The 19,686-nt window shown below is 36.4% G+C and overlaps 1 protein-coding gene across 4 annotated transcripts in view; it reads left to right on the top strand.

Annotated features, from left to right (window-relative positions):
• COL14A1 (collagen type XIV alpha 1 chain) overlaps positions 1-19,686 on the top strand; it is a 114,848-nt gene that overhangs the window by 74,566 nt on the left and 20,596 nt on the right. For all 4 annotated transcript variants that reach the window (XM_083854837.1, XM_083854838.1, XM_083854839.1 and 1 more), the window contains exons 29-40: positions 972-1,136; positions 2,642-2,680; positions 2,879-3,017; positions 5,289-5,431; positions 6,267-6,376; positions 7,560-7,718; positions 11,710-11,787; positions 12,072-12,158; positions 16,928-16,981; positions 17,364-17,459; positions 18,699-18,752; positions 19,187-19,240. In XM_083854837.1, coding sequence (XP_083710963.1) covers positions 972-1,136; positions 2,642-2,680; positions 2,879-3,017; positions 5,289-5,431; positions 6,267-6,376; positions 7,560-7,718; positions 11,710-11,787; positions 12,072-12,158; positions 16,928-16,981; positions 17,364-17,459; positions 18,699-18,752; positions 19,187-19,240 — 1,178 coding nt within the window. The remainder of the gene's footprint in view (positions 1-971; positions 1,137-2,641; positions 2,681-2,878; positions 3,018-5,288; positions 5,432-6,266; positions 6,377-7,559; positions 7,719-11,709; positions 11,788-12,071; positions 12,159-16,927; positions 16,982-17,363; positions 17,460-18,698; positions 18,753-19,186; positions 19,241-19,686) is intronic.

A 19,686-nucleotide genomic window follows, 5' to 3' on the forward strand; every position in this document is an offset into this window, starting at 1 on the left:
TGCTGGGATGTGGCACACGAGCTCCCCTCTCCTATTTGCTCTGGAGTGAGCTGTACAGTGAGGCTGCAGATAGGCTGGAGCAGCATCTGATGGGCATCTGTGATGGAGAGGTGCTGATCTTGGATGAGACATGAAGACAGTATAAAGTACTAAGTCAAAGTTTTGTTATGCTAGAAGCTCTGCAGAAATTGATGTATGCCCCTGGTCCTCATTCAAACTTAAAGATGATACTGCTTGACTAGAATAAATTTGTGACTGAGCTATGCTAGAACAGTACATTCATTAACTATATTCAGCCTGATATAGAGAGGTTTTTCTCTTTCATCTCTTATGGAAAGGAAAATGTTGAAAAACTTATGGCTCTTTCCTTGCTCCTGAAACATGTAGGGTGCAGTTTTCATTTCATTGAAATCCTCCAAGTCAGGCTCAAATCTTGAAAAATATTCATGCTGAATATATAGAACAGATTCAATCAATGCAGTTAAATTGCTGATGAAATTAGAATATATTTATTTCAGTGCTCACTCATGAGGCAGCAGTGCCTTGAAATCATATATATACTAACACATGGCACAGAAAAATCTGTAAAGAACCTGCAGGAAACTAATTTTTCTACTTTGTATTTATTCTATACTTGATATATGGATATTTTTGTGTAATACAGTATAGCATTCAATTAGAAAAGCATTTAAACATATGCTAAAACTTTACTGAGTAGTCACATATCTTCAAGAAAACGCTTAAAGTTTAACTTTAATAAACCAACTAAGCATAAATAGCCAGAAGAAATATTTCACAGAGAATGGTTCACTTTTATTTTTAGATTACATAAGTGAATTTTCTTGTGCTATAGGATAATAATAAAATGCCCATTAATCAGGAAAGGAGTCAGCGCAAATACAGTTGTGTTCATATTGAGTTTCCACTCTCAAAATGGATGACTCAGAGGAGTGTTCTTTTTTGTTTTCCAGGTTTTACCTTTTTTGCTATTGGAGTGGCTGATGCTGACTATTCAGAGTTAGTTAATATTGGCAGCAAGCCCAGTGAAAGACATGTCTTCTTTGTGGATGACTTTGATGCCTTTACAAAGATTGAAGATGAGCTGATCACTTTTGTTTGTGAAACTGCATCAGCAAGTTAGTAATTTTGATTTATTTTTCTTTCTAAAATAACTGCTAAATACTGGGGAGATTGTAACTATTAATTTTCTATTAAGACATATTCTTGATCTTTTTAATATAATTTAATGCTGACATTATAATTCTAATGTTATTTCCACAGAAGATTAGGGAAATGAAGGTGTTGAGACTTCAAAATAATTAATGGTTGTTTCTGTAAAGCCAGAATACAGCCACTGGTTGTCAAAAACACATTTCAGATGTTGTTGACATTTCAGAATCATAAAAGTTAATGATATTTTATTTTCTAGGCTACTTTAACCTTCTGTAAGAGTACTGCTAGCTACATTTATTCTTACTCAAGTCACATAGTTAATTTATTAATAGTGATCCAATCAATGTTTTTGTTATGAAAGTAGGTGAGTTGTAGCCTAAGCAAAAGTACAAAACACACTCAAATTCTGAAATCTGTGAGAAAGCCACATTTCCATTTCTTTATGAAAATTAAGGGATAGACATTCCAGAACCACACTTAATGATTATTTGTCAGTAATTCACATACTTTTAGGTGTGTGCCCACAATATATTTCATTGTGTGTAAGCCAGGAAGCAGGCACTGTGTAGATGATGTGAATCATTTGTGTCTGTAAGGAGTCCTTGTGCACAGGGCTGTGAATTATCGTGAGACTATGAATTGTCAGAGCTGGTAAGCAAAAATAAGTTATGAGATTTTGACCATGGGCTCTCCTTTCAATGGTAGATTGAATGTTAATCATTGATAATACTCAACAGTATCATTTATTGGTCACTTGTGCTTGTTTTCTAAAAATGATCTTCAAATGTGAGTATCCTGGGATGCCATATTTGGTTGATATGCTGCTTTAGGCTTGTTGATTTCTCAGGGCACCTTTCCTGAAATTTATTAGTGACCTTTCTTCCCTGTGGAAGGAAATATATAAATGCTATTTACAGCTGTTTAAAATGTAGACACACATCTTAAGGACTGTTCTGGTTTCTCTTGCTCGTGAAAACCATTGTGGAGTTTGAAAAGGTACAGAGAATGTCAGCTCAGTACTTGAACTTGAGATGGGCTAGGCTGGAGAAGCTCACAAAAGGAGAATTAGGGAACACTTTGTTAAACCCCAATATAAGACACACTCTATTTTATGCAACAGGCAATGAGTTTGTTGCTTGTTTTTTCAACAAATTAAAATTGCTGAAGAGGTTGTGAAGGCAGGTTTATAGGGAGGATTAGACAAATTAATGGACAAGAAATCCATAAAAATATATTATATGGAGCAAACAGGGAGCACCCCTTAATATCTTTGCTACAACCCTTGGGAATCCTGAGACACATCAACAGAATGGAGTAGAAAAATGGCCAGGTTTGTGTATCCTTCCTACCCAACATTTCCTTTTGCTGCTCTTGGGGGAAGCGTGCTGAGTTTAGGGCTGAGTGCATGAGTGTTCTGACTCAGTGGGAAATCTCTTGTATTCCTAAATATATCTTTTATCTTTTCCAGCCTGCCCACTGGTAGTTAAAGATGGCAATAATTTTGCAGGTACAGTATTTTTGTGTTCATTTTTGTTTCTGATTTATGGAATCACTTTCATTACATTATTTTCACAGTATTAGTCAATACATTTCCCTTCATGGTAACAATGAAACTCTTAGATACAATTGATGTTGTCTTTTTTTGTATCCTCTAATGCAGTATTAAATTAAATTAATAAAATATTAACCTTTTGATATCTTCCAGGATTTAAAATGATGGAAATGTTTGGTTTGGTCGAAAAGGAGTTTTCAGATGTGGAAGGAGTTTCCATGGAACCTGGTACATTTAATGTTTTCCCATGTTACAGACTGCACAAGGATGCTCTGGTATCCCAGCCTACCAAGTATGTCTTCATATATAAATACTCAAAAAATACAAGAAGATAATTTTCTAGTGCAGGCAATTATTCATTTCAGGGACTAGTATTTTTAAGTCAGAAGAGCAAAGGTGCGAGTCTGTGATACACTGATGAACAGGAAAACTTTGGTGTTCTGACTCTTCCATCAGTTTAATCCAAAAATAACAATTGTAGGTAAAAATGGGTAAGCCCACTGGCTATTTTGGGTTTCCCACGAGCCAGTTTCAGGCTTATGTCTGTGTAACACCTGGCAATTTCATGCAGGCCTGTGTCTGGGCAGATTCCATTCTGCAGCACTTGGTGAAAGGTGCCTCTGGAATGCAGGTTGAAGTCTCATAGAATTCAACATGTCCTTGAAGCAAGGGTCAGAACAAGAACCTGCTTCAGCTGTCCCCAGTCACTTTTACTGCAGTCTGTGTCGAGCCATTGGTTACAAGGGAAGATTAATCCCCTTATGTTGGAGTGAGTGTGTGTGAATCCCGTCTAGTACCTTCTTGGGAGGCAGGACAACTTTCAGTCACAAAGGGTGTGTCTTGGGAGGGTTATGGAGGAGGCCACGAAGAATTCCCTGACTGAACTTTTACAGTCATGCCTCAGAGAGCAAGTGATGGAAACCCTGTTTGTTGTATGAACACTGTCTATGTTGTGTTGGGTTCCCCTCAGTCCAGACCCCCAGTTCATATTAAGTGGCACCAGAGAGAAGCAGTGGCTCTGATGGGTTACACGTGGGAATGTTAATGAAAAATATTCTTTAGCTAAGAAAAATAAGAAAGGAAAAACAGTGGGAAATTGAAGGTTTATATTATGTATCATCATAGTGTGTGATTATCCTGTTGTGTCCCAGTTGGAGCTGTACTTCTTGGTGCTGTTTCACATTCTCCTTGTTTTATTTCCTCCTGGGCCTAGATGGACTGAGATATTTAAGGGATTAACATTTCTCACTTCTTTTTCCCTTTCTGCTTCTTTCTCATCTGATCTGCTGCCTTTGTGTGCTATTCTCTAGCTGCCATCCCAGCCCAGTCTTACTGCTTCATTAGGCTTTCACTCCTTTTCATGGTTCAGAGAACACCTTTCTCTTAATGATCCTCAGGTACGTCTGAAAAATACCACTTGGCTTTGTCTCTTCATCTGTGCACTGAATGCCATTAATTTTATTCTCCTTTTTGAGCTCTGTATCCCCAAACCTTGTGTTTAACCCACCCTACTTGTTGAATTGGCTTTCATTCTCGTGCATTGGACACACTACAAAGGCTTTTTTTCTTTTACCTATTGACTTAATCTCTTTCTCTATGGGAAAAGGGCAATGTAACATCAAATTTGATTATCTATTGACACTGTGCAGAATATATTGATGATTTATCATGTTAACTCTCTTTTCAGCATGATTCATGTCTATACATCTTCTATGTGCCAGAAACACTTAAGAAGGGGTGGATATTTGGGAAAAATAAATTGTTTGAATAACTCTTGAGACTTCTTTCAGATCCCCCTACTATGGTTTTAAGGAATCAGACTGATATTTACCATACAGTCAGTTGTTTCAGACACTTGTCCAAATGTTTCACTTTGAGATTTGACAACAAAAAGTTAAATTAAATTTGAAGTAAGAAATAAAGAATTTTTGGAAATGACATAAAATAAAATACTTCTTTTATATCATAAACTTCCTCTCTCTTCTGCATAAATTCTAGGAAACCAGATTGTATTTCAGTATGTGGCCTGTTCTGACTTCACTTTCTTTTGTATTGGCTTTGAAATGTATAAACTCCATTCTCTATGTTTTAAAAACCTTCCTATAACAGTCTGACACTCCTAATTTTAATCTATTTATAATGGTTTAATGACAAAGGACATGTCTATTGAGACTGGTCTTCCAAGAAATTTCCATTTCCATTGTCTCCTAAATCAGACAATTTCAAAGGTCTTGAGAGTGGCTATTGTTTGCTAAAAGCTTTAAATACAATTAATTTCAGCTTTACTTCCAAGGGACCTCTGATTTATCTTCAAATAAAAAAGAAAGTTTAATTTTAAGGTCAATTTTGTAAATTTCAAGGGAAACAACAACTTCTACTTTCTTTGTAAGCATTCTTTTGGCGTTATCAAGTTGAGCAGATTTTATAAACACTTGGAGCACTTCTCAGTCTTGATTAATAAGGGACTTTACAGAGTAATAGAAAGCATGTCAAGTGAAATTCTGATGAGTAAATCACCAGATTTAATACTGTTGCAGTTTCAAAGGCATTATCTCTCTTACAGGTATTTACATCCTGAAGGTCTCCCTTCTGATTACACCATCACGTTTCTCTTTCGGATCCTCCCAGACACGCCTCAGGAGCCCTTTGCTCTGTGGGAGATTTTAAATGAAGCCTATGAACCACTGGTTGGAGTTATTTTAGATAGTATGTGTTTTGTGTTTTATCAGTGATTTTAACTGTACAAATGATTAATTCTGTGTCTGGTTTTATTATTGCCAATGTTTCAGTCTGCTCCCAGAACAACCACCTGAATCTGGCAGGGGGTAATCTCTAATGCATGGGTTTTAGATTCAATTTAACTGAATTTAATTTGGAGTTAGAGTCAAATTTTGAGTTAACTGCTTTAAACTGGATTTGAAGGATCTGTACTAGATGCAATTTGATGTGAGGTACTCATCTGCTTTTAAGATTTCCAGTGCTCTGAATCTGATTCTGATTGAATCTGTCTTGATAGAAGCCAGTGGTCCTGGGAGCATATGTAGGGGAAATGCAGTCTGGTGAAAAGCAGTGTTAGAGCCACAGACAGGAACACCTGATGGCTCTTCATTTCTGCTTGGCTTTACTTTCACAATTGTGAAACAGGGATTATAATTTACAAGGTTTTACTGCTGAGAAGATGAAGCTGTGATGTGCTCATAGCTGCCAGTTTGTCACCTTGAAACAGGTGGTAATTAGGCATTTAGATGGCTTGAGGAAGAATTTTTCTTGTCCAGCTCCCACAGAGAGCTAATGGGAGAGCTGAACCAGGTAGGCATGGGTGGGGTAGACTCAGAACTGCTGGTCCATCCTTCCTGTCAAACCAGGAAAGAGCATTTCTCTGGTATAACTTGTTACTTCCATGTCATTATGTTGTTTATGAGCATTATGTTTATGTTTATTGAGCTGTCCTCTTTGGTCTGCTTTGTAAAATACAAACTGACTTTCAAATATTGCATCAGGAAAACTTTAACGCAGAGCCCTTAATTTTGATCTCACACAGATGGTGGAAAAACTCTGACTTTCTTTAACTATGACTACAAAGGAGATTTTCAAACTGTAACTTTTGAAGGTCCTGAAATAAGGAAGATATTTTATGGGAGTTTCCATAAGGTTAGTAATGGCAATAGGGAAAAAAAGCCCTCTGAATAAAAGCTTGTGAGTTTTTCATGTTTCAAAATCATATTTCAATTACTGCCAAAAAAAATTTGCAAAAGTTGTATTTTGCATCACCTACCTTACTGTCATAAGTCTCTTTGCAGTCTTAGATTAAAATTAAACAAATCATAGTTTTTATCATGAAGCTGATGTGTTCAATTTTTATCTCATGCTTTTTGCCTGTATTTTAGAGTTAATTTAAAAATAGATATCTTGAAAAGTATTTTAGAAATAAAGCAGCTTTTCCTTTTAAGATTTGGATTGGCAGTGTCACTCAAAATAAAAAAAATAGTTTTTTCATCACTTGTAATTTTTAAATATATTTTAAGAGCTATGCCATGTTGGACTTTCTTTTGTTATTTGAGAACTTTTAACATTCTTTCTGAAAGCAGGTGAAGCAGTACTAGGATTGTAGCACCTGTTTGTTGTAGAGGGTGGAGGGTTCACTTTTTTCCCTGATATTTGGATCTTTACTGAACAAAACAAACAAATTCCTTGAGAGTTTGGTTATGGCAGGACAGTTGTAGCTATTCCTCCCTACTGGGAGTGCCTCTGCTGCATCAGAGTGTGATCAATGCAGAAGGAAAGAATTTAGTTGTTGTGCTCTGCTTTCTGCACTGCATTTGATGTGATTTGATTTTTTCAAAGTAAAAACTTCACTGTGAAGCTTTTGCTGTCAATATATATTTTACAGACTAAATTTTACTGGTTAGTTTTGACTTTTGCAAGTGGCTGTCTATAATGACTGTAATGGTGAAATCCAGTGCTCTATACAAGGAAAGGCCACATAAGTCAAGAGTTCTGTGGTATCTGAGTAGTATCTGAACATTGTGTAGATCTTCTGTGGGGACAAATTATTTACTTACTGAATAAATTATGTAAGTTGCCAATTTCTTTGCAGAAGTTCCAGAAGTAGAAAAATAAACTAAATTCATTAAACAGATTACAATCATAGAATAATTCAGGTCAGAAGGGACCTCTAGAGGTCACCTAGGTTATCTGCTTTGGAGTGTTTGAGTTTCATTAGGAAACATGGAATTAGGAGCTAATTTCAAAAAATACCCCCCTTTTCCCAAGGAAAGAACACATATATCCCACATGCTCCTTTGTATGTTAAAGCATCTTCTCTTTTGCTTAGTTGCATGTTATTATCAGCAAGACCACAGCTAAGATAATTATTGACTGCAAAGAAGTGGGTGAGAAGACCATTAATGCAGCAGGGAATATCAGTTCTGATGGCATAGAAGTGCTGGGGAGGATGGTGAGATCCAGGGGACCAAGAGACAATTCTGCACCGGTGAGTGGAACAGTAACTATTCTTTCTAACATTTAAAATATCCTAAAAAAAACAACTCTTTGGGAACTTTGCAGTTAGTTTTAACTTGAAGCCAAGTGAATTTGTATTTTAAAAGGTAAAGTCCCAGCATTTCAGAAATTCTGTGAAAGCCTGCAGTAGTTGTCAACTTGGGCAAAATAATTGTTTTATTATTTTAATATATGTAATCATAAGATCGTAATTCTTGAAATTTTAGTCTCAAAAACATAGGTAAACACAGCTGATACATTCAGTGTTTCAAATTTAATTACATAGAGTAATACAATGTATAACTCCTTTGCCTAGAATTATTTAAACTTTAGGTTTTTAAATTTTTAGTAATTATTCTCCGTGTCCGTTATTCCCTCTGATTCCTTGTTGGCCCCTTAATTGACTGTCTGTTCACTAAAAAATTGAAGTGGTTTGGCACAGACTGTCCCCAAAAGTTCCCATCTTAGTATATCTAGCTCTTCTATAATATAAGACATTTTAATGTGAAGTCTCCCCTCTCCCCCAGTTTTAAGTGCTCATTCATTCCTCTGAAATTATTATCTAGAAGTAGTAATTGATAATTCTTTTTGCATGGCAATCAATGAGAGTTTTTCCATTTTGTTTTGTTTGGGGTTTTTTGACCTTTTTGTGCATAGTAGTGTTTGCTAATTGTCCTTGAACTTTCTTGACCCTAGAATGAGGTTAGCAGAGAATGTGAACCATGAACCAAGGCTTGATTTGAATAGGAACAAGGTTTCTAATCTGTATTTGCTTGTTAATATATGAAAATACTCTTGTTTAGAAAAAAATAAGCCCTCAGAATATGTCTCTGTACAAAAAAAAAAGAAAAAAAAAGAGCTTTTAGGACTCAAAGAGATGGATAATAATTATATGAAGCCTGTAAAGACAATCACACAGAGAAACCTTTGTAGTCACATTCCAATAGAAACAGAAAAAGACAGACTTAGGAAATCTTGGAATTAGAGAAGGCTTTGTAAAGAAGTGGAAAGAAATGTGTCTTTTGTTAGAACATAGGAATCTATACAAAAAAATTCAGACAGCCCACTCACTGAAAAATTTGATTTTGTTCAAATGAACTATAAAGCTGACATAAGATTAGAAATGTGTAGATGAAGATAAAAATTCTTTAGTAATGTTAAGATGTCTTCTAGTATTATCATATATACCAAATTAGAAACAAATCAAGAAAGCACCTAAATTCCATCCTCTGAAGCATCCATTCTGCACAATTTATTTATATTGAGTAGCTCCTCTTTGAATAGTCACATTTAAGATGTGAATGAGCTGGTTTCCGACTCCAGAATTTGTAGGACATCAAAGGACTCTAGTAGGAGGCAGGATAGAAGTTCTCAGAGCAGCTACTAGATTATTAGATCTCTTAGTTTTAGAGATGCTTATTATATAAAATAAAAGTAAGCAGGCAGTTACTTTGGAACAAAATTCTGGATGTTTTGTTCCAACTGTATTCACATGGAACAGTTTAACATTCTCAGAATGTTTTTAGTGTATTTTTAAGATAAATCAATACAGAGCAGGCATTAGAGTTTTGCCAGACATTTCAATTTTGAGGAAATATAATTGTACCAGAGTTTTCTTTCCCCTCAATGTATACAATGTGTAATGGTAAAATGAACAGGCATAGATAGATAGATAGATAGATAGATAGATAGATAGATAGATAGATAGATAGATAGAGTGAGCAAAAAGGGGATTGGGCTCAAGGTGCCTAACCTTTTTAATATTCCTGAATGAATCATCTGTAGCTAGAGCAATGAAACCTGACTGAGACCTAAGCAAGTAATGTTTTCTATTACTTCTCTGGGATTTAATGAAAAGTCCAACTTTAAAACATTATCTACAATTCACAGACCTTCTCTTTATTGATGTTTCCTCTTCTTGGAACTTTGTTTGCTTGCATGTATATGTACTGTTAATAGTATTATCTAATGTGATCTGTTGAGAAACATTTGCAGAGCTGTAGCCTGGTTAGATGAGGACTTTTCCACCTTCCTGATTCTGTTTGCAAGGCTGGATGTTTAGAAAGCAAAATCACTATGAATGCAGAGACTTATGAATAAATGTTTATGAATAACAGTAGCAAAGAAAGCTTTGTTTTGTGTTTTAGCTGGAGTCAGAGCAGCCCACGTAATATTTTTAAAAAAGAATACTGAGCTATCCAACATTTAGCTGGTGAATACAGCATTTCAGAAAATGTCTGTTTGCTCTTTAGTTTACACCAACATACTTTATTGCTATGGATGTCCAGATTGTCCAGAGAGAACGAATGCACATACACACCTATGTGTAAATATTGCTAGTGCTGTCATCCTACCATTGTTCAGGGTAACAGAATAGCTTGGAGTGGACTGGGTTATGGGAAAAAAAAAAAAAAAAAAAAAAAAAAAAAAAAAAAAAAAAAAAAAAAGTGAACATAAGGTGCTCTCTAGAGAACCAGCTCTGGTGTTGCTGCACCCCATTTCTGGGATGTCTGATTTGCTTAAGGGCAGTTTCATGCAAATGCCCAGATATTCTGTGTCCCAGGGCAGTGTGTGCCTGCACTTTCATCTGCTGCTGCTACTAGTGAGGCCTCCTGGAGTTAGGAGCTCAGGGATGTGTAGCAAAGAGGGAGGCATCTAAGTGGCTCCATGTCAAGCCAGCTTCCATTTGACACTGACGTGGACACAGCTGGGCTCAGTGTGGGTCCCCATGGAGCCAAACTGAGAGTCCAGATGCTGCCTTCATGCTGCACTTCAGCTGTCTGAGCTGTTTAGCATGGTGCCAGCTCATTGTGTCTGCATCTGTAGTACAGCAAATCTACAAACCATCAGTCTGCTGGCAGGTGAGGAGCATGTCTATTTATATGAAAATATGCCTTTATTTAAAATATAATATTTGACTTCTATAAGAAAAAAAAAAATGAGGCAAAACCAGAGGTGCACATATGTAATTCATTTTAACAGCTTTAGAAGCAATGCAGTTATAAGAAAATTTTAAAATTCATTTGTCTGTTCTGATCTTAAAATAATGCCACTGAAAATAATGGGAACAAACCCAGTGTTCTATCTCTAGCAGTTCCTTGACTTTTTTAACATGTGGGGTTAATTTAATGGGATGTTCTGTTCCATACCATTCTCTATTCAGTGTGCACATAAACAAGGCATGGAAAAAGAATAGAAATAGTAACAGAAGAAATCTTCATCTCTCTAGACCCCTTTGTTCACTCAGGGCTGTAAAGGAGATAATTTGTTTTACCATTGAGTCCTATTTAGTATATTGTTTCTGAGTATCTAGCAGCCACTATTTTTAGCAAATGTGTGTGTTCTTGCAGATTAAATTCTTGTCTAAACCATGTTCCCAGACCTGTGATGGGAATTTTCTTGTCTGCCCAATGTTGTCATGTGGTGAACAAGCTTTTCCCCATTCTTAACACTATCATTGTCAGGGGATAATATGGATAAGAGAGGGTATATTATAAAGTAAAATTAAACTGAGAAATATTATTTGTGGCTCAGCTCCAGGAAAAGTTATGGTCTACAGAAGACCTTGTCCCAGATAAAATCTGAACAGCAGACCATAGGGTGAAGAGAAATTATTCAGAGAAGATAAACTCTCTCTCGCCTGACTCTTGATGTCTTTTTTGCTATAAAAAGATATTGGAAGACACCATTGGGCAAAATAAGGAATTAAAGCACAGAGTGGGGGAAAATTAAACAAATGCATGCAGCATTAAACTTTGAACAGCTTTGCTCAATTCATGTAATGTCTGATAGTTCAGGTGTGTTGGTTAGACACACATTAGGTAAAAGCAGTGGATTTACCGTTTGTGGCTTGCTACTCAAAGTCAAAAGCCTTTGTCTAATATAAGTGCTTGAATCAAGTTGGCTTTGCTTGCTGATGGCTCCATTTTGCACTGATCCTATATCTAAAAGTCATATTGTACATTACCCTTGTTTTGAAACAGCTGCAGTTACAGATGTTTGACATTATTTGTGCTACCTCATGGGCCAATCGAGACAAATGCTGTGAACTTCCTGGCTTGGTAAGAAACCTCTTTCAATAACTGTTGTAGAATTTACCTTTTATTTTCTACTTTATTGAGACAAACATTTTATTGGAAATGGATGCTTAAAAGTTTTCGAAGAAGCCCATTTCTGCTTGGATTATTTTTCCTATTGCAAGTCAATAAGATGTATTTTCTAAATCAAGGAGGTGCTTTTGAGTACTGTGTCTTAGACTGTACTAAATACTATGTCTTGGATTGATAAAATATCTAACATTTGAAGTTCTGGACATCATTCTTCTCCTGTCTTAACCTTTTCATAGAGAGATGAGGAAAATTGCCCTGCCCTTCCTCATGCTTGTTCCTGTTCAGAAGCCAATAAGGGTCCCCTTGGACCTCCTGGACCACCGGTAAGGTTTTATTCAGCTTTGTAGTGAATTCTACCAAATAGTCTACTGGCCACCTTTATTTCAAAACATGGGAATATACTGCCATTGTATAACTAATGAGGTTAAATTACATTTTCAAGTGTTGGTAAAGAGATAAAATTATATTCAGTTTATACCGAAGATGCTATAAATTATGTAAAGATGTATTATGCTGAAGCAGTTGGGGTATTCTTTAGATCTGGAACCTTTTTACCTGTCTGTAGCATTAGATATGTCATAGTGCCATTTATTTTCAAATTTTTAATCACCTACTCCCTGTCTACTCTAGCAGATGTGTATTAAATGTTGCTTGGAGTTTAGATTTCTGATATGCTCAGTTTACAGAATTCTTATCAATTAAAGATATGGAACATGATAATACCACTTTTGTATATGTAATGAAAGAAGACTTTTCTGTCTCAAAAGCCCTACCTAAGTATAATATTTATTGGAAAGTAGAACTGGAAGTACAGGTTCTTCTGAGAGTTCTTAGAGGCAGAGAGGTATCCAAGAGCCATGAAGAGAATTAAGAATGAAATAACCTGCCTTTGTGGAAAGTTGAATTTCTTTTTCTTTTTTTTTAATTTTCCAGTGAATGATGAAATGTACACTGTTGCAACTTTCACATATTCTTAGTGGTGTCATTTTGATGGTACTCATTAAGAGTTTGCCATGTAGATGTAAAGTAAGTGTGTGTCTAATTTCCTTGTGTAACCAGTGGAGCTAGATAGCCTCTTGTAGAAGACAGTTATTTAACTTCCCCTGTATGTCAGAGTAATATCTTAGATGGAATAAATAATCTTTCTCTTTATTGACTTGTAGAAACTGAGAAATTAATCAGACCAAACAATGGAGATACATGCCTGCTAAATTTTGAGAACTCAATCTCGCATCCCTAGGCTGGTTTTTATCAATTTAGAAAGACTTTGTAAGGGTCCGTTATTGGTTTGGTTTTACAAGAATCCTCACTGGGATATTTGTTGAATAGTCATGTTTTTTTTTCTGCTACAAGTACATAAATATGATTGGTGTGTTAGGGCTGCTTGCTGAGTGAATTTGAGATAAAGCTCTCTTGTGAAAAGTTTGAACTGCATATTTTTCTGCTCATACTGTATCCTGTATGCTCCAAGGACATATTTTTAAATGAAAGAGCCAGGGAAGAAAAAGCAAAGGAAAATGTTTTTGGTGTTAAAGTACACAAACTATATGAGATTATGTTTAACAACAAAATTGGCTTGCACATAAAGCCTTCAGATAGTAGGTCCTAGCAGACATTAATCCTCCTGACAGCTCAACTGAGTTCTGCAAGAACTGTTCTTTAAGCTCTGGTACAAAAATCTGGAAAGAAACTCAGTAGGAAATTCGCTTAAGAGCTGCATCTTGAACAGGAGAAATTATTCTGTTCTCCTATTTGAATATTGGTTATTAAGTATGGATTAAAGTTTGAATTTCCACATTTTAGCATCTACTTTGTGTTCTGTAAAAAAGGCAATGGGATAATTCACATAAAAATGTCACTTAAATTGAGTAGCTTGACCACACTTCACAGTAAAATGAAAAACGTTTAAAAGTTATTTGACTAGAAGGATGTGTATTACTATAGTTCAAAAGATACATGGATCAGGAATTGCTAAGGCTTAACCAAGCAGTAAAATAATGTACTTCTATATATTACATTTAGGATTAATCATGTTTTGAATAGCATAGTGCCAGGCAAGAAGAAGCTTATAATCAAGCAGAAAAATCAGTGCCAAGGCAGGAAAATATGTGATTCTGGAACTCAGCCTGTTATAAATAATACTTTTTTGCCAGACAGTTAGATGGCAGAGCTCTGGGAAGAAAAAAAAAAAGAAAAAAAAAAAAAAGAAAAAAAAAAAGAAAAAAAAGAAAAAAAAGAAAAAAAAAAAAGTTCAAGACCTACAGAAAAGCAAAGCAAAAGAATAAAGTCAGTGTTCATCTCTGTGCCAACCAAAAGTCAGAAAGTCACATGTGCTATGTCTGGTCAGGAGTGCTCCAAGTCATTAAAATATCATGTGACTTTTCTCCAAGCCAAGGATTCTTCTGTTTAAGAGATCAGGATCCTACCGTGTAACCACTTATAGATATTAAGCTAAAAACCACTCCAAATAAAATGCTTCCAATTGTTTGGCATAGTAACTCTAGAAGGAATTTTTAACCTTTTAGAAAATGCATCATTTCGGGTAAGACAAAGCGTTGTTTAGACTAAAGATTATCTGGCATTTTTCACCATGGGATACTGTTTTCATGGCTTCATTTTTGGCAGAATTTGATCCTGCTGTCTGAAGTTCCCCACACAAAGTAAAAATGAGATATCACAGAAAACTAATGCTTGCAATTGAAAGGAATGCTGCAGAATTGAAGGTGAAGGAGACAAAAACATGGAAGGACTGGAGAAGTTTAACAGTGAAAAAAGAGAAAAAGCTTTCAGTTCTTCGTGCGTTTTAACTACTAAAAAGAAATGAGGAGGTGTCTTGATAACAGTAGATTAACATCAGTTTCTGGGGTAAAGCACTGGCTACTAAAATAAAGGAAGAAGGCATAACATTAAGTTTTGGCTAGAAAAAGAAGCACAAAAAATTTTGAAATTAATCACACAGGCTTGGAAGTGCTGGGGAATAATCACCAAAACAAGTTTATAAGAAAAATGAGGGGGCCTCTTCTGATGTTTTTGTCTTAAATAATTGCTCTTCCAGAAACTGTGCTTTTGCCAAGCAAGGTTACTGGATTCAAAACATGGACAGGTGTACCAACTTCAGCATGAATCTGAAAGCATAAGATTTAATGGCTCAGCATCAGAGCTATTTTTAAGTATATAGTCTTAGTAAAAATGCAGTCCATTTATGAGAACAAAATGGGAGAAAACTGTGATTTTGTTCACGCTAAAAAGTTGCAGTTATTGTGCTGAGGAATTTTTAACCTCAGAGTTAGGAGTAAGGCAGAGGAAGGAGAAAAGGCAGCAGACTGGAATGCAGAAATATAAGTATCTGGAATCTTGCAACCTGGCAATTGGAACTTGGTTCCATGGAGAACGTGGGGTGAGATTTTAGGGTCAGAGCTGGCCATGGTGGAATGAGTGGTGGCCAAAGAGATGTGGGATGGAAGAGAAAACCCTGAGGGAGCTGGGAGAGGTAGTGGAAAATTGTTCTGTGATCACACATGTGAAGACCATGTCATGATACCTTCATTGAAGAGCAGCAGTACTCTGGGATTTCCAGACATTTCTGTTATTTCTCCTATTTAAAGTCCCATAGGTACTGCATATAAGTGCATTTTCTGTTCTTATAGTTTTTATTTAACTGTTGTTATTTTTGTAAGTACTGATTGTAGCCCCTAAAGAATTCTATTTAGTTATGGTGGCTAGTTGTACAAGGTCCTTTCTTAGTACAGTGATGGGCAGAATACCTGTAAAGTTCATATTCCAAGCCATTAGGCAATATATTCAGGTGGGGGAAGAGGGAAATTGATATGAAAAAAAAATAAATTATGCTGTCCTAGAACCAAAAGCACATGCAGATGTTGTTGCAGAACACATTCATGGCAGCTATCCATAGATATATAGTACTCCAGTGTCTCAGATGATAGTAATAATAAAGGCAAAAGTTGGTTAATAAATGATAAGCAGATGTAGGCATTGCTGAAGAAAGCAAAAAAGAGAATTTACAAAAGGGCATTTTACCTAAGAATAGCTCCAAATAAAACCATGGTGTAGGTCTAGTAGGCTCTGGTGTTGTCCTTGCTTAAAACTATTCCTAAGTCATTAGAATTACAGAATTATAGAACTGTTTATGTTGGAAAAGACCTTCAAGATGATTGAGTCCAGCCATTAACCCAGCACTGCCAAGTCTGTCACTAAACCATGTCCCCAAGTGCCACATCCACATGTTTTGTAAACGCCTCTGGGGACGGTGACTCCACCATGTCTCTGGGCAGCCTGTTCTAAAGCTTGACAACCCTTTCTGTGAGGAATTTTTTCATAGTATACAATCAAAACCTCCTGCAGTTCAACTTGAGGCGATTTCCACTCATCCAGTCCCTTGTTACCTGGGAGAAGAGACCAACCCCTCTCCCAGGCTACAGACTCCTTTCAGGGAGTTGTAGAGAGTGATAAAGTCTCCCCTGGGACTCCTTTTCTCCAGGTTTAACACCCTCAGCTCCCTCAGCTGCTGCTCATCAGACTTGTGCTCCAGACCCTTCCCCAGCTCTGTTGCCCTTCGCTGGACACACTCCAGCCCCTTAATGTCTTTATTGTACTGAGGGGCCCAGAACTGGTCACAGCACTTGAGATGTGCCTCATCAGTGCTGAGTACAGGGGGACAATCCCTGCCCTGGTCCTGCTGAACACAGGCCAGAATGCTCCTAGCCTTTCTAGAAACTCAGCCTTTAACAATATGATTTTGGTGAGAACAGATGTGCAGGAGGTTTCAGCAACTGGAAGGGAACCCGTGACCACATTTCCACCCGTATCATAGCTTTCAGTGTTATTTTGATTCTTACGTAGTGTGCATTCTTGGCTCTAAAAAGTAGCCACATCTGTGTTTAAATCTGTTCCTGTGTATGGCCACATTAAGTATGTTCCCAATTTAATTCCTCCAGTGGAAGGATATCGACAGGATATTTACTGATTCTTGAACGCTGATTCAGGAACAGGAAGAATCTGTTTGGGCTTCTCTAGATTTTGTCTCTGTTTGAGTGTTTTGGTTTTCAATGAGTCCCGTGCTTGTGCTTTACAGGGTGGTCCAGGTGTCAGAGGTGCCAAAGGTCATCGTGGTGATCCAGGTCCAAAGGTACTTTTTATACATTTGACAGATGCACGGGTTCTTGGTTTATCTCTGCTGCATGGAAACCTTGAAATGAATTCCAGATTGTCTCTGGTGTTTTTGAGGAAAAATGTAGTGAAATGTCATTGGCATTTGCTGTCTCTTTTCAAAACTTGTCCTATTTGTTCCTTAATAAAAGATATAAAATTCAGAATGCTGCTTTCACAGCATAAATCATCCTATATTTTTAGTATTTATAAAGAAAGCAGACAGTTTTAAATTGAACCCTAACTGCTCAATCATGTTAACCCATATTTCAGATGTTTTTGAATCTATTGGTATTTAATTCTTCAAACAGAAGCTGCCTTTGTCCATATGATAAGAGTTTTTATGTCCTGTGCTACTTTAGGGACCAGATGGACCTCGAGGTGAAATTGGTGTTCCTGGACCTCAAGGACCTCCGGGACCACAAGGACCCAGTGGACTTTCTATTCAAGGGCTTCCAGTGAGATTTAAAAATCAATAGGCTTTTTTTATTTGATCTTTTAAACAGCAAATAGCTCAGACTAGACTGAAATAGCTTTTGGTGTTGTAATCAGAATCTGAATTTCAATATTTGAGGTGAAATCACAGATGTGGATTCCATCTGAACATCTGAACATGGGTTCAGTGCCAACGTATCTGGTTTTTTATTTTGATCTGAATTTTTAGTCAGCTGAAAGTATTTGATTGCAAGTTGAATATGACCTGAGTATTAGCATCCAAGCCTAAAGTCAAGTGAAAATAAAGTGCAGTTAGGATTGTGATGTGGCACCAGACCAAGATGTTGATATTTTCTCTTTTTCTGGCTGTACTGCTCATTGCAGATCAGTTCTGACTTGAAAGGTATACCCTAACAAATTCACCATATTCTCTGCCAAAATTAGGCAATAATATTCATTACATAATAAAATCTATCATCAGAGGAAGTGATTAGGCCTGGAGTTTGCAAGGCTGTTGTGAAATAAGTTGCAGAATTTCATCATAAATGAACATTGTTAGAATAATGAACCAGTAGTACTTACCTTGTTTCATACACCTTTCCAGTAGATGGGCACAGGCAAGCCTAGAAAAGTAGTAATACAGATATTTTTTTCTGCTAGGTATTTTTTGCAATATTTACTGCATTACAATACAATTTCATCTTTTTTCCAGTCTATAGGATACTAATGTAAAATATAGTGGTTTACCAAAGCTATATATTCTTGATGATGTTGTCCTAGGGAATAATACAAATACTTTAATTATAAGAGCAGATATTTCACAGAGAAATTGTTTTTTTATAAAAGGTAAAGTTTATTTATTATCTAGACAAGTATATTTTTTCATGCCATGTGTACCATAGAAACATGCCTATTTTCCACAGAAAACCTTTTTTTTCACCATATTGAAGATTCTGCTGAGGCCTGAAGTGAAATTAATTCCTTTGAAGAGAAAAAGAAAATAGCTACTTTTTTTTTTTTTTTCTTGTAACAAAATGGTTATAGTTTTATCAGGTTACTTATGAAATCTTTTAAAATTAGTTCTATTTTCCATGTTTGTATTTGCATTTTTGCAAATAAGAGTCTGTAAGTTTGCTTCCAGAAAGAATCTTAGTCTATTTTCTCATTGGTTGCTTTGTTTTTTTTAAAGAAACTGAAGGGAACTATTAAAAATAGAAAATAACCATATATTTGGTTTACTCTATGTGATTCTTTATTTGCAGGGGCCACCAGGTGAAAAGGGAGAGAAGGGAGATCTTGGTTTTCCTGGCCTGCAGGTATTCCCTATTGTATACCGTGTCACTTACTAAGTTAAAGTGTTGAATTGACATCACTGTGAGTTTAGGGCATATATTCTAAACCACTGAGAAATGTGTTCTCGGGGTGAATTTGAACAGGGGTTTAGAAAGTGGAGGAATCCAGGATATGCTGGTGTGCAGCAACTGATTCACTTAGGCCTGAAGAGCTGGTCCCTTTCTTGTTTAACACCGTCTCTGCAGACTGAACACCTCTGCATTTTAGCAATGTGTGTTTACCCATCTCTCATTTCACAGAAATACTTTTCTTTACTGAATCTCTTCTATGGTGCTACCCATTACTGAGCTTCCTAGTTCCATTTATCCCAAACATGTCATACAGTTTCACTCGAAAATTATTAAGTTGGATTCTGTTAATTTGATCTCATCATTTGCTCTCATTTTAAAATGCTTAGGGTGTCCCAGGAGCATCAGGTTCACCGGGAAGAGATGGAGCTCAAGGTCAAAGGGTAAGGTAAAATGAGGATGTTTTACATGTGTTTTGCTCCCATTCCATAACGGAAATGTTTCCCAGCATGGTTGATTTATTGTCATTTATGCCACCTCTCTTCTTTCTGGAGATGATCTCTCTGTGCCAATAGGCACAGGAGGGGGGACATCCTTCTGTCTGCTGATGAAGGCTGAGATGTGTAATGGGAACCCTGCACGATGCCTGTGGCTTTATGCATTTGGTAGGAGTAGATGTCACTTGTGTTCAGCATTGTCAATCATTCTCTTGGCTTGTATGTTTAAAATTAAATGATTGTTAAATTGTATATAATCCATATGCAATCCAAGGCAATGATCTAAATTTGCTTTCTAGCTAATTAATGATTAACAAAGACAACTACAAAGGAATTTAAAACTGAATGTAGAATGATACCTGCAGAAACAGTTGACATGAGGAAAAGGTGAA

Source organism: Zosterops lateralis (genome assembly GCF_965231275.1).
Source record: "Zosterops lateralis genome assembly, chromosome: 1".
Classification (NCBI taxonomy): domain Eukaryota; kingdom Metazoa; phylum Chordata; class Aves; order Passeriformes; family Zosteropidae; genus Zosterops; species Zosterops lateralis.